Below are 15,588 nucleotides of genomic sequence, written 5' to 3' on the forward strand. Positions count from 1 at the left end.
TTCCTTGTTAAAGTTTTTTTCACAATGTATTTATCTGTAACAATAACTACCAAGTATAAAGTATTAAACATAAAGTTTGCATAGAAATGAGACATGTGCCCATAACTGTTTAAGCATGATCGTTGGATGAAACCGTAAGAATTGGGCATCCGTTTTGACCTAGCCGCCCAGGCACTATGCGTATTGATTTTGATATTTAAAACTAATTTAACAATATAAAAATTATCAATTTTCAAACGTATGGTAAACTTTATTATTGCAGTTAATTATTACTAAAGTACCAATTATGTACAATTTACATTATTTGGATTTTGGTATAATTATTTTTTCTGTACGATAAACATGTATTATGAACCACGTATTTGTAATATAGTTACTAATAATATAATCATACCTGATACTTGTGAGTTGTGGAACAGTGAAACAGGGCTACCTAACTGTATTATAATGATATAAACTCATTGCACCTCTGCCACACTTACTGAAAAAAATATAGTTAACTTTAAATTTAGGTTATAAAGGTAAAGGGATTATAAATGTATAAATTCATATAATTATGTGCATATGTGTGTATTATATAAAAGAAGCAAAAGGTTCAGAGACACCCGAGGGTAAATACACTCAGCAAGAGTATATAAAATAAAAATGTAAAAATAATGAACATTAATACGTTCAAAATACATAGGGGAAGAGGGACAGAAACGCATGTTTGATATGTTAATGCAATTTAAGAAGAAAAAAATTAAAAAACTATAAAATTATATTTTAATAGATTAGACAGAAACTGCAGTCTATTCTAATTTTTGAACACAACAAAATTAATAAGTAACTCTGGATGTTAGTTAAGGAATGATAAATCAGAGTTAACTAACGTTTAAATTAAATATAATTTTCATATAAATCAGATGAGTATTTTATAGTTATAACCAAATAATACAGTGTAATATGCTCTATAAAGTTACCTCAAGACATTAAAATCGGTTCAGTTGGTTTATAAGGAAAAATAATTTGAATAATTTGAAAGAATTAAAGAATCTATAAATACTTTTTTAAAGTATTTTTAGATGTAATCAAATACTTTTCAAAATAATTATCTGTACCTGCCATCTATATTTGAATACTTTTAAAAAATATCTTTTACAAGACTATCCAAAAGTGACCTCTGAATTATCATTCAATGGTGAATTGAATAGTTATTCATTTAATGGAACTTTAAATTATAGTAGACTGCAGTTTCCAGCTTCCAATACATTATTAAATAACATTTTATATTTTATTTTTTTAATTTCCAAAATGCATAGTCTTGATACAGTGATAACGAGCGGATTGTTTAATTAAATGATCTATACAGCGCCAATCATAAAATATGTATGAGGTATATACATACGCATATTTATGAATGCTTAATTTTATGAGCTGAACAATTTATAACGATTCATCGTTAAATATATTTTCCAAAAAAACGTAAAAACTGATAATCAGCTGTGCATTTTTTATTAATAATCTACTTCTGAAAACGTCCAGAAAAGAGTACATTTTTAGAAACAAAGTTTGTCTCTTTATTCTAGACTTATAGATTGTATAGTTCTTCTGGATCTAACTATGACTCTTGATAACAAACAATTTATATTGAAGTGTATGTATTATTAATTATTATATATTATTTTAATCAAAACTATGATTGTAAATTATTAAATACCTTCATCTAAGATATCGACTACAATAAAATTCGGCCTACATAATGATAAAAATGAGGTGCAAATAAAATATGAATATAAATAATATTATATTGTTTTAACTATTAAGTTTTAAATAGGTACTTCACGCAAGCTTAAGGTGTTGCCCGGCGTATAGTATAGGCAAAATAGGTGCATATTAATATCTGGGTATGGTGAAACGAAGACGGCGTTTGAATTGTTCGGGTCATTATATGAATAAAATTATGTACATCTACGTCACCCCAGTTAGCAAATTGTCTGTGGAAATACATATTTATTTAAGACTAAAAAGTAAATTTAAACTCCAAAAGAATATGAAAACAAACTTAAGTGATCATCAACTGACTCATCTTCCGGTGAAATCTAGCTATACCACTCCAACAAATGGTGACAATCCTCGATTTTCATAGATCATAAATATTATAATATATGATAAATTCGGCTACAACACGATTGCGCAAATTTTCCTTTTTTGACCCGACTAATTACACCACGATTGCGCAAAAAATTTGGAACACGATTGCGCCCCGATCCCTTTTTACCTGTTAAAATCACAACACCATTGCGCACCAAATGATATGTGTATATACTATAAATAATAATTTACATACAATATAAAATAATGCATACAATATACATACAATACATACTTTTTATAACTTGCATATTATACATATTACATGCACTCAAATTATAAATTCACAAAATGCACTTTTTCAAATGAAAATATATAGTATTATAAATTATATTAAAGTCAATATACTCAATATTATTTGTTTGTTGATATTATATTATTAATAGGTAATAAGTATAAGTCATAGACCTAATAACTAGTTATATGGTTCAAGTGCGTGTATATGAAAATGTATTGAATGTATACATTATTTTATGTTGTATATAAATTATTATACATAGTATATAGTATATACACATATCATTTGGTGCGCAATGGTGTTGTGATTTTAACAGGTAAAAAGGGATCGGGGCGCAATCGTGGTGTAATTAACCGGGTCAAAAAAAGAAAAATTGCGCAATCGTGTTGAAGCGGATAAATTCATACACCATATATACTGAGTATAAGGTCAGTACATATTTCTTACAAATCTTTGTGATGTTACGTTTTTTTTTTGTCAGCTGATATACCATATTGAACCATACAAACTAGTCCACAAGTTAAAAAATATTTTTTTAATGCATTTTCTCACCAGTACCCCTAGATTCTAGACAAGATGTTCGGAAAATTACATTATTTTGGAAATTATATTACAAATCGATTTACTTTTAAAAATTATGATTTTATAATTCAATTACTTTTAAGTTTTATTTATTCGGTCAAGTTATGTTATTTTTTAGTTAAAAAAATAACTTCATTACAATATTAGAGTGAGTATTTATTTTTATATTCAATCATATCACTTGAGCTTAATAATAATGTTGTCAATGCATAAACTGAGTACAGTAAACAGTAGATGTCTAGAGAGGTCACTGGAATGGATATGTTAAATTTTAATTCAATAGTATAAGATTTTATATCATTGGATGAAAATTATATACGAAAAATTATTCTGAACGAAAAAGATCTATCATCCTAAAGTAATAATTAATAAGTATTTTTTTGTTAAAGAAAGTTACTTTGTTATTGGTCATTAGTAATATAGTAGGTTCAATTAATTTTTGCCAAAAAATTGCATTTGCAAATGCCATTGTGTGTATACAATATAATAAATAATAATATACTTTAACCCTTTAAAAAGTGAAAAATTTTTCAATATAAGTTTCAAGCACCTACCCACAAATAATATTTTTAAATAATAATAATATAATAACTAATAACAATAAAATAACCAAAATCGTTAATCTTAATTTAAATATCTAATTTTGTCCAAATTGTACCTTAAAATATCTATAAAAAAAAAACTGTGTTTATATTATATTTTTGGTTACTGTAGAAATACTTATTGAAAACCTTGTTATATTGTTATATATGTTCAATCCTTTGCTATAAAAATTGAACAATTTATGCATTTTTAACCACATAAAATAATATGCAAATTTTATCTAAATTTTAAATTCCATCCTTAAAAAAAATAATCGTGTGAAGTTTCCTTATTTATTTTTAAACAGCTATAATAACAACATATAAGTAACCTTGTATTACATTTTCAAGCTTAATGAAATTATATTAATTAATCTATAGAAAATGACAAAATAAAAATTTGGTGAAAATTGCAAGTAGATACTATACAGTGATTCGTTAATTACAACAATGAAAAGTATTAGATGCGAATTCCTTCATTTACGGGTTAATATCAAAACAATTTGAATTTTAAACGATCATCATTGATTAATTTGAAACTTTTATAAAATTTTTTTAAAGGTAAGACAGTTGATGAGGAATCTTGTATTAAGTATTAATAAGAAGATATAAATTTGATTCCAATAAAAATTCCAACAAAAGGTAGTTTATGTCAAGGCTTAACTATTACTAACTGATCATAGATTACTCGTCATTACGTTTCATTTATTACGTCATTATAAGGTCGTCATTTTGTTCTAATGTCTATACTCAGTACTTTTTTTTTTTTTTTTTTAATTGATCCTGAGCCCGGCAACTGTGGCCATTAGCTATTAGTAGGTACTGTAGGTTTTTGTACTGATGGTTTGTATGTTTTTGGTACGGTAGGGGGGAACACGTGTGTGTTTGTTTTGGCAGAATTTCGAATGGGGCACCCGTAGGTTTCTGCCATGCCCCGGGGGTGGGGGATGGCAGCACTTGATCTCCGGTCACCGCGACTTGTCCGGAGAAAAATGCCGCCCGGTGGCCGAGGATCGAACCGCGACCGGCTGAGTCGCAGCGGAAGAGTCAGACCACTCGGTCACCTCGTCCCCCATACTCAGTACTGTATCATAATTTATTGTGGAATGTATAAGCCATAACATGTTATAGTACCTACGCACTGTTATTAATATCATTAAAAATTAGACGTATCCACGCAGTTTATATTTAATCAAACAACACGTACCTACCATATGTCAATTTTACAATATCTTTAATATCTGTATTATGTTCCTGTCATACATTCATACCTCGTATACTATATAATACATAAAATATTTAATTATACTATACTCTGTGCCACGAGATAAGTAAACCTTTTTGAGCATGCAGACTGGCGGCAGTTATGATTGTCATGAGGCCCCATTTCCCCCGTTACCCCCATTCTGTACCATTCAGTGTAGTATAAAGATATTAATTTTATAGTTTTCAAACTAGGAACAATTAATTTATTTTATTAATCTATGGAAAGTAAAAGTACCATTATTTCTCGGAATTAATTTGTTTATTCTCTTTTCTTTCCTGAGCAATCTATAACTTTGAAGTTAAGTGATGTTGCAGTAACGTCATTAACTATTTGTCTCAGTCGAAATAGTGTTTTTCTGTATTGTAGATTTTGAAAAAATTAATGTTATAAACTTCTAAATAATAATATTATTTTAGGCAATACAATTTTTTACAGTTTTAAAATAATAATAATAATAATATAATATGATGATTTAAAATATTGAAATATTATAGGTATTACAAATTTCCTTAAGCTCATTATATTGAATTTATCTCATTAAGACAGTGATAACTCCATTAGGAACTTCCGTGATATTCATATTTTTATAACGTATTATATACCAAATGATTAAAATATTTTATCATTCCTGAGGTCGTTTCGACGTTTTTGCTAACAATACCACAAGGAGGGCCCTTGACTTGAAGTTATTTTTAAACCAATCGATTGGCATCATTCCAAACCTACAAATGTGGATCATGGAACTGGCTGTTCTAAAACATATGACATATTTTGATTTTTCGACTTTCGTTTAGCACACATACTTTATTCCTAGTCGAGTAAGATAGTTCACTTCATTAGTATTACTATTTTAATATTGTTGTTCGTGTAATCGTGTTCGTCATATAATATTATGGACGCCTCTAACCACGGATCCGTTAAGGTATGACTACAAGACCAGTTTTTAATATATGCATACTATAATTTATAACCATGAGCATAATAATTAATAACTAAAAGCATACAAAATTGTTTTAGAATTTTTAATTATTAATCTGATCATTCAACATGTAGAATCATTATTATATCTTAGAAAATGTTTCATAAGAAAATAACACACACAAACAAAGTATAGCTAAAATATGAAATTTATACAAATTAACAAATTTCCAACTTAACAAACAATTTACCCACCAGGTGTGCCTATATACCTACTATATCTACATTTTATTATACGGAAGACCTTAAACCTGAATCAGACTAATTAATATTAAAGCCCATAAATTGTCTTGTCTTGAATTGAAATAATTTTAAAAATCTGTACAATATTTCATCGTTTGACGATTCTGTAATATTACTCCCATACGTTTCTGTTATACTAATCAGTAATCAGCAATCACGATATCTCATCGAGTGGGGAAAGTACAGTACATTTTTTTAATTAATAATCGTTTATATTCTCTGTAATACAACTGATAAATATTATGTTATAGGATATGGGAGACATGGGTGAAGTGCTACGCGACGTGTCTGATTTGTCACCTGAAGATTTGAGAAAACAGAACAGAAATCTACAGAAATTTTTAGTTAAAGTGATTGACTTGTTAAAAGAAAAAGCCGACCGATGCGTCACACAAGAAAAACACATTGAAGCGCTCACGTTACAAGTTTGTGCGATGTTAACCTAATACTATAAATTAACTGTGCATAATAAAAGGTATTAACCGATACCACATAAATAATGAACTATATAGTATTTGGCCTCATACATACCCATCCACCTACTATGTCTACGATCTACCCACTTTCATCAGTCCTTCTAAAACTTAAAAATGTACGTAACTGTTATTACACCTAATGGGAATAGTAATTTAACTATTCAAACATTCACATAAATTATTAGTTCTATAGATTGTATCTCAATTTTTGAGAATCGCAATTTTTTTTTGTTTGATAAGCCAAAATATTCTATGAATGGTATTAACCATAGTTCTTTAATACAGTTATAATTTTTCATATTTAAAAAAATCAATTTGAAAAAAAACAACTCGATAGGCATGTGGTGAGACGTTTGGTGTGTTATTTTATAGTAATAAACCGAGTAATTGTGTTTTGCGGTTTTTTTTCTACAGACGAGTTCATTAAAAGAAGTAGTGGACATCACAAAACACATGTTGGCTATTCGTAACACAGAAGTGAATCGTATGACGGAAGATTTAGAAAGTCTTCAAGGTAAAATCAATGAGGAGAGAACACGCCACAGTGCAATAATTGAAAAAATGAATTTAGCTGCGAAGTAAGTATATAATGAAAATAATTACAAACGAGTGCATTAAAGTATTCAACAATGCATCAAAAATAAATTGCATTATCATTCAACAGTCTTGTTTCGTTTACTTTTGAACTTGAAGCTTATTATGATATTATCAAATTTAACATAGCCCGTTTTTTTTAATGTACCCATAAATAACTGCATTAAAGTATCAAAAATGTATTCATTTTGTGTGGGTAAATACGTAATAAGTAGTTCGATTTAAACAGTTACACCAATAGGTACACCAAAAACCAACATGTTTTATATACATTTTTATGAACATATTCAACATATTATATTATGCTCAAATTCATTAATTTGTACAACATTTAATTAGTAAAATTCATGCTTGTATAGATGTATATATGAGTATACTCGTGTAGACATATCAGGATATCACATACAAAATGTATAAAAAAACATTGCCACATCGCCCTTTAAAATATCTGATATCTTGAATTACATAAAAGTGTAGTTTACTTTTAGCCATAGACCTTATACTCAGTATAAGAGTACAAAGTCTATGCTTTTAGCACACATTATTAACAAAATAACAGTTACCATGATTAGAAAATTCAATGTACGTCAAATACTATCCGAATCAAAAACTCAACAATCTACAATATATTTATATAACATGTCTTCTTATGAGAAAAAAAATATGATTTTCAGATTGAACGATGAACTGAGATCTGAATATAAACAACAATCAGAACGTTTTGAAAATATGCGCGTTAAGTATGACGAAAAGTTTTCAATACTTTCGGAAGAAAATAAAAGATTACAAGATGCATTACCCGCCGAAACGACTGATTGAAGAACTTTTCTAACTGTCTAATTTTAAATATTTATCGAACGTAAACAATAACTATTGTCTATTATAAAACTAATGTACAATTATTTAATATTCTACAGAAAAATAAAGACACCCTGATGCACAAAACTTCCAAGTGCATAATTTCCTAAATAATTAGAAAAAAATCACAAAACTATAAAATCTACAATAAATTTGACTTGACTGTTATACAATGATCTTTATTTATTAAAAACATTTTATACTATTATTGATATATGATGTATATGAATATATAGCATATACTTATACTACTTACCTTTATTAAATTATATCTAATGTATTCGTATTTAGTTATTTGCGTTAAATGTTTTAAATTTTGAATCATGAAAGTATAAAAACAAAAGACAAATTTAGTATAGTTTCAGCTTCAGCTAAAATAATTTCCATTGAACTATATTTCATATCCAACACGTTTTTACAAAATTCAGAGAGGTTCCATTTATTAACTATATTTCAATAATATTTAATATAAACAATTACAAATTATTTAGATAATGAAAGTATGATAAATAATAATTGTTATGAATGTTTAAAGATAGTATATTTTGTTTTCTATTACATAGTATGTATAATTAATTACATTTATATATATATTTGTTATATTTATGAAAACATTTACATTTTAATAGGCTGGTTGTTTTTTCATTTTTTTAAGAACACTTAAGTAACCAAATATATTTGCTATAAGGCTAAAAATAACTAATATCACCATGTCTGAATAAATTTCAGTACTTATGTAGCCATATTTTCTTAACACTGCTTTCCCGCTATCCAAACAATTAGTAACATCAATACACGCTATAAATTACACAAAAAAATATTATTATTTAGAAGAAGTTCCCTAAAGCTGAATTCTAAATTATCAATTAAATATACTCACGTAAGGATTTGATTCTGTCCCAAAATAAAACTGATACTGTTTCACAGCCAAGGAAGAATAGCGAAAAGTATCTTAGAGAATATATCGCTTTTGGTAAAGACCTAATTTTCAAATTAAATATATATTAGCTAACTAATAGCTTTAAGGAAATATTATCAACTGGGAATCAACTTACATAAATGATAGATAAGCACCACTGAGAGGCAATGTCAGGAAATCGTATATTGTTGCAAATATCATAGTGTTTTCTAGACGAATAAAATATGCTGACAAGAAACTTCCTGAAATAACAATAATATTTGGGTAATAATTGTTGATACCTTATAAATAGGACTCGGATTTGAACGGCAGTATAAACAATAAAGGAGCATTTAAAATTCGAAAAAAGGCAACAAAATCATTTAATTTATATAAAACAGCAATTAAAAACTTAACAATGTTATAGACTTTTATACAATTTTACTAGTTTGTCAATGTTATATTTATATAAATTTTGTTCTGAAAAAATAAAAAATAATTTATTTTATCACTAAAAATAATTTTAAATATGACATTGACAATGCGCCGTCTTTGCAAGCTCTTATGGATTTGCACCATTCATACGTATGTCATATATAATATTATAGGATAACTTGAAAATCAAACACTAAAAGGTATTTATAAGTAAAAAGGCAAAAAATATATCCATTAACGCGATATTTAACGAAACACATTTTTATGTAATAATTATTTTTTAAATAAAGGTTTTTGCCTTTAAATCCGAGCCCTGCTTATACATTATAAAATATATATTTTTTTTTTATTATAAATAATTATTTACTGACAATAATTTATTCTTCACGCTGAACAATTATCAAAATAGTCTTTTATATTTACATTCAGGTATGTGTGAGAATATATGATGATGAATACAGTTTGAAAAACCTTTCATTTTTAAATTGAAATTGGTATTATGTATTGATAAGTCGGGTATAATTACCATATGAAAAGGCTGCAAACGCTATTAAATAGAACACCAATAATTGCAAGCTACCCCAATAAGCACCAACAATCCAAAACGCAGATATACAGTAAAATAGCATTTTTACCATTATCCACAAAACCTATAAGATAAATATTTTTATGATATGATTGTTATGTAATCAATGTACATTTATCATGTTGCATACCACTATCATCAGTTCAGACATGTAATATGCACTCAACGGATAAACTTTATTGTGAACTTCTCGGTGGACAATCGCAAATTTAACTTGGTATGTTGATATAGCAGAATAACTGAAGTGGAACACATAGTTAATGACGAATATTAACCAAAATCCTTCCCAATTTTGTACTGCATTTGTATCGAGTTTCAGATTCGAAAATGGAGCAGAAATAATAATACCTAAAAACTATAAACATAATAAATACTAAAAAAATAAAACATTTATCAAACATGTCTGAAAAAAATGGTTAGTTATGTATAGTAAAATAAAACTATACAAATATTGAAGAATACCTAAACTAGAGTAATTTATTACAAACGTTCTCATAACCATCTCCGAAAACTTTTAGTTAATGCTTTTATTTAATCCCACTACATAATATCATTGATTATAGAATAGAGTATTCTATAATTAATGATAATATTATATAAAACATTTAGTTTATTAAAATAAAAAATGTTCTATTTGTAGTCATAAAATTTCAAAACTTAAAATAACTATGCGTTTTGTGTTTTCACTTTTATGTCTATTAAAAAATATCTTACGTAAATGTTAGAAAATGATATATTTCTTTTAATGGAATGCGGATTTATCCAAACTTATATTTGTGACCATTTGCCATATAAATCAAATGAAAAATAAAATTTTAAATATTTAAAATTATATTATTTTTTTTTAATTACATTTTTTCGTGAATTTATTAAGCAAATACCTACTCAAAAAATGATGATATTTTTACACCACATATATATTTATGTAACATAAAACATTACAGTAATTTTATTAATTATTCATTAATATTCAACAACATATTTGTTTTTTTTAAATTTAATATTAATGAAAACATTATTCAATGTATAGTAATTACCCAAATAGTTCCTAGTTCCATTAGATTGCTCTTATAATTTCTTACAAAGCATTTGACGGATCTATTCAAAACCAAACCGAACTGTGTTGGCCATGTTGGTTTTAGTCTAAATAAAAATTAATAAAATCATAATCATTTTTTCTTATATTTTTAATATAATCTGCAATACAAATATGTATTTAATATTATTATTATTATTATTATTATTATTGTAATTCACCCGACTTAATGCATTATAAATATAAAATAATCATGATAAATTGTAAAAGTTACAAAATGCAATTTAACAAAAATACCTACACGTTTACTTACGTTTCTAACGTTTCTAAATTTTGAGTATCAAATTTAATCTGAAAATATTGTAAATATGTACATTATTCGTAATTACTATATTACAAACTTATTTCTAAAACTATTTAACTCTATTTACCTGATTATTAAATAAATCATAGTTTAGTTTCGTTTGCTGGTCCGTTGAAGTTAACTTGCACATCTCAATTACATTTTCTTTCACTTTTTCATTTTCAGAATTAAGAATAGAAATCACAAAGTCAGCTTCGTTGAACATATCAGGGCATTCATAATTGAACCTAAATTATATAATACACATTTATTTTTAATATTTTATAGTCATATACAATTTTGAAGTATTAGTACTTTTGAAATAACTGATGGACCATTTTGACAGGGCCTTGATATGCTAACCGTCCATTTGATAGCAATATTACTTCATCGAATTTTCCAAAGACACCAGACGCCGGTTGATGAATTGTGCAGATCACAATTTTACCCATTCGTGCGACACCTTTTAAAGTGTTCACAATATGCGCGGCCGAGTAACTGTCCAGACCTGTTGTTATTTCATCACAAAACAATATTGGAGGGTCGTTTAACAGTTGAACTGCTAGAGCAATTTTTTTCCGTTCTCCTCCAGACAAAAACGATATTCTCGTGTCCAAGAACTTAGTCATTCCCAACGTGGAAATTATTTTATCTATGTGTTCTTTCAATTCTATTTTGGTTGTTTTGCGAGAAACTTTCAAATTGGCCTTAAAATAGCAAAATAAAAATAAAAATTAAGTTTTATACAATATTACACAATGCTATTTAAGTAAGTACCATAAAAGACAAGTGTTCTAATGCTGTCAATTGATCAAAACTGATATCGTGTTGTGGAACAAAACCAGATATCTTAATCATGACTTCTTCAGATATTGGTTGTCCGTTAAGCAATAATTCTCCTTCGAAATTCCCTAAAAAAAATAAACAATAATCAAATAAGGATAAGATCTTTTATACGCCTTACAAACCTTTAGTTCGGTGACTTATGGTAGCCATCAATGTAGTTTTTCCTGAGCCACTAAATAAAAAAATTATGCTATATAAATGAATAAAAATATTTAGGTATATTAAAATTAATTAATGTATACCTTGGACCCATAATTCCTAGAAGGTTTCCACTTTGTACGTTTCCACTGACTAAAACATTCAAAGCATCAAATTAGTAAATACGTGGCTTGAGGAAAATATTATTTTGTATTGAAAAGCAATAATAACAGAATATGTGTATGTTCTACTCACGATAGTGAATTACTCAAAAATATAAGTAAGTTTATAGGTAGTATTAGATCAATGAAAAATTTAAAATTAAATTACATAGTTAAATTTAATGAGTATTTTCTAATAAAAATAATATTATTATTGTTATCAATGTTTCTTTTGAATGCCGCTATTTAACATTATCTATCCTCATAAATCAATGTATTACTTAAATAAAAAAGCAATTATAATTATATTAAGATTATAACTACAATGTGTTATCAGTAGACAATACATTAGGTGATTTCATACCCATCTAGCAGACTCGACCGAATTCCCAAATCTATGAAGTATGAGTCTAGCCGATCATTAAACTAAGGACTATTCAACATTTATATTACAATTACAAGTAGTTTAAATTTTGGTCAAAGACAGAGTTTAAATAGGTATTACTATATTAGCAGAAAATTAAATTTAAAAATAATACCAAAAATTAAAACTATTTCGAAATATAGTGCAAAGTCACGATTAATAGATAATGAGGGGAGATCGATTACACAGAAATACAATCTTTGATTTATTAATTAGCTTAAACGTTTAATAGCATATTTATATAAGAAACAATTACTAGTAAGGAAAATTACGTCGATCAATTATATCTCTATTTCCTAAACGTAATTTATGGTATTATAATTTATAGTTCTGAATTAAATATAATTATCATTACTCACTAGTTATATTATGTTTTCCAATTCAATTATATACAGTTCATATTCCATAACTAAAAGTCTTAGCCGATAAACATATATTATTAAATTATTAAAAACCCACGATAACGTTTGGCTACTTTTTAAAAAATATTGGACAAACAAAAAAATTAATAAAAATGTAATAGATTGATGTCAGTAAAATAGTATCATATTATGTATATTAAATTACATTGTTTGTGGTTACTACTTTATCTCCCAAACTTTGGGGTTATTTTAGATTTTTTTAGACTAAGAAAAAATGTTGATCGTTTTTTTACAAATAATAAATATTTATTCCTCCAGTGGTCTTTTTTTTTACAATACATAAGTAATTCTTCAGACGCTTGCCATACCTGTTTCATCGAACTGTTAAAGTTAAAATATTAAAAAAATATATATATTGTACTTAAATTAGTTTTTTTAGAAGGGGAGATAGAACTGTCAAATCCCAAACATCCTTATCAAATATCTATGAAAACTAGATGGGAGAAAATGCAGATGTGTAACTCAACTTAATTTTTTATTTTATAGAATAATTTGAAAATATTTTATATGTATGTAGGTATACAGATTTACTCACAATTATTTGAGTAAAAAAAGTTGATTGTGTTTGAAAAACATTCATAAAATCCTATAAAAAATTCGAGGATTCAAAAAAATTGTTTTGAAGTAGGTATTCATATAACTCAAAAAGTCAGAAATGAATATGTAGATGAGAATACTTGATGATCACACTTAAAAAATTAACTTGTAGTATAGGTACAGGAGTTTGTTTTGTTCCTATCATACATTATAAATTATAATAACTATATCATTCAAGAACAGGTACTTAAAAATCTAAAGAATTGCTGATATAATGTAAATAAATGCTATAGGGCTATAACCCTCAAATTTAAAATTCAAATTGATCTTTGATAATTACAATAGATAAGAGTGTGATAAACTATTTTAGTTGTCTGTGGTCTGTTTAATAAACTACATAATCAACTTGTTGTAGGTATTGATATGGATCCAAATAGCTGTTGTTTTGACTTTTATTCTAGTATAATTTGAATATCAACGTCTGTACTTTTGCCCCCGTAAGTGTTATAGTGTTAATGTAAACAAATAAATTAAACACGATTCCAGGTTTAATATCATTAATTAGGAAAACAATTTTTTTTTTATATACATTTGACCGTTATTTGTTATATTAATAATAAAATGTTATTTTTGTTATTAAAAAATCTCAACAACTTAAACAACTCATACGCACTGAAATATAACTATTATTATATCTTAATAACTTTTTATAAAATATAAATTTTTAATTAAGTTTTAGTAAAGACTGAAATAATATATTTATTATATTTATAAATAGGTACCTAGGCATTACAAATAAAACATTATTTTTCCATGAAAAATAGTGTGCGAGCATGATATTTTTGCTATAATAATATATTATGGCTTTGCGTATTAGACACCCCTATAACATCGATATAAGTATTGAAAATGTTATAGGTACCTTTGAACCTATTTGGCATATAATTATACCTTTTTGTCCTTAGTTGGAGTATGTTTACTTTAATATATGTACTTGGCTACTACATTCTTACATAATATTATGTAATTATAAATATTAAATATTGTCTTCAAATTTTATCCTCGTGTCGTTACAAATATTTAAAAAAATATTTTTTGAAATTCAAAAACCGAGTAAGTATAATATAGGTATAATCCTGATACCAGTCAATATCTAACATTTCGTAATCACCGTTGTGTAATATTTGCTTGTACGTGGTTTTCGATGGCTGGAAAAATTTTTGGGTGATTTGTTCCACATACACATTAATTTTTTTCCAAGACAACACGAGGTGTCCGTGTATGGACTCTTTTGGCGTTTGATGTCCATTCGTGCCGTCCCAATCGTTCCACATCTCATTGTACCGCAAATCCAACATTCTTCTCTATAAAAACCCAAAAAAAAAAATTGTCAAACCGGTATGATGGACACGAGTATGAAATTATTAAGAATAGAAAAATCAAGTGCAAATGTACCGGTTTTAGAACTTAAATAGGTAGCTTTTTTTATACTAAATAGTTAGAATGCTGACAAAAATTAAAAATCATAAAAAACATGCTCGTATTCAAAAACCGTGATAATTAAATTCTTTACTCAAATGACTTAAAAAGTACCTATACTTGGGTGGAAATGGATTGCAAGAGGACAAAATGTGTGTGCGCTGAACTATCGATAATCGGATAACGTAATAAACACTCACTTGCAACTTCGTGCCGAACATGTTGAATAGCCGTGGAGATGGTGTAATATTAATACGCCGAACAGTGATCGGAGATGAACTCGCCGCCGTAGCTCCAGCTCAACTGGCGTCTCTGAGCATCTTTCTAAATCAC

General features: G+C 26.9%; 2 protein-coding genes across 2 annotated transcripts; one reads left to right on the plus strand and one right to left on the minus strand.

Annotated features, from left to right (window-relative positions):
- Positions 1 to 5,558: 5,558 nt before the first annotated feature.
- LOC111028531 lies at positions 5,559 to 8,164 on the plus strand. The gene is made up of 4 exons (XM_022307218.1): positions 5,559 to 5,723; positions 6,274 to 6,447; positions 6,913 to 7,076; positions 7,767 to 8,164. The coding sequence occupies exons 1-4, from the start codon at positions 5,694 to 5,696 to the stop codon at positions 7,909 to 7,911; spliced, it is 513 nt and encodes a 170-aa protein (XP_022162910.1). The 5' UTR covers positions 5,559 to 5,693; the 3' UTR covers positions 7,912 to 8,164.
- Positions 8,165 to 8,531: 367 nt separating this feature from the next.
- On the minus strand, positions 8,532 to 15,588 carry LOC111028526 (protein scarlet-like). Its single transcript, XM_022307210.1, has 14 exons — positions 15,456 to 15,588; positions 14,948 to 15,140; positions 12,337 to 12,385; positions 12,217 to 12,266; positions 12,026 to 12,159; positions 11,564 to 11,955; positions 11,337 to 11,496; positions 11,219 to 11,256; positions 10,907 to 11,012; positions 10,000 to 10,224; positions 9,810 to 9,933; positions 9,006 to 9,111; positions 8,831 to 8,931; positions 8,532 to 8,748 (listed from the first exon to the last, which is right to left on the minus strand). The coding sequence occupies exons 1-14, from the start codon at positions 15,474 to 15,476 to the stop codon at positions 8,573 to 8,575; spliced, it is 1,875 nt and encodes a 624-aa protein (XP_022162902.1). The 5' UTR covers positions 15,477 to 15,588; the 3' UTR covers positions 8,532 to 8,572.

Source organism: Myzus persicae, unplaced genomic scaffold, assembly GCF_001856785.1.
Source record: "Myzus persicae strain clone G006 unplaced genomic scaffold, MPER_G0061.0, whole genome shotgun sequence".
Lineage (NCBI taxonomy): Eukaryota > Metazoa > Arthropoda > Insecta > Hemiptera > Aphididae > Myzus > Myzus persicae.

Excerpts from the sequence above, each read along its gene's own strand:
- LOC111028526 (XM_022307210.1), bottom strand. The coding sequence starts at position 15,476 with ATGTTCGGCACGAAGTTGCAA. Across the intron at positions 9,934-9,999 it reads TGTCTGAACTGATGATAGTG|GTTTTGTGGATAATGGTAAA; the intron begins GTATGCAACATG and ends TTTATCTTATAG. Across the intron at positions 9,112-9,809 it reads GTTTGCAGCCTTTTCATATG|GAAGTTTCTTGTCAGCATAT; the intron begins GTAATTATACCC and ends TTGTTATTTCAG.
- LOC111028531 (XM_022307218.1), top strand. The coding sequence starts at position 5,694 with ATGGACGCCTCTAACCACGGATCCGTTAAG. Across the intron at positions 5,724-6,273 it reads CTAACCACGGATCCGTTAAG|GATATGGGAGACATGGGTGA; the intron begins GTATGACTACAA and ends ATTATGTTATAG. Across the intron at positions 6,448-6,912 it reads TTGAAGCGCTCACGTTACAA|ACGAGTTCATTAAAAGAAGT; the intron begins GTTTGTGCGATG and ends TTTTTTCTACAG.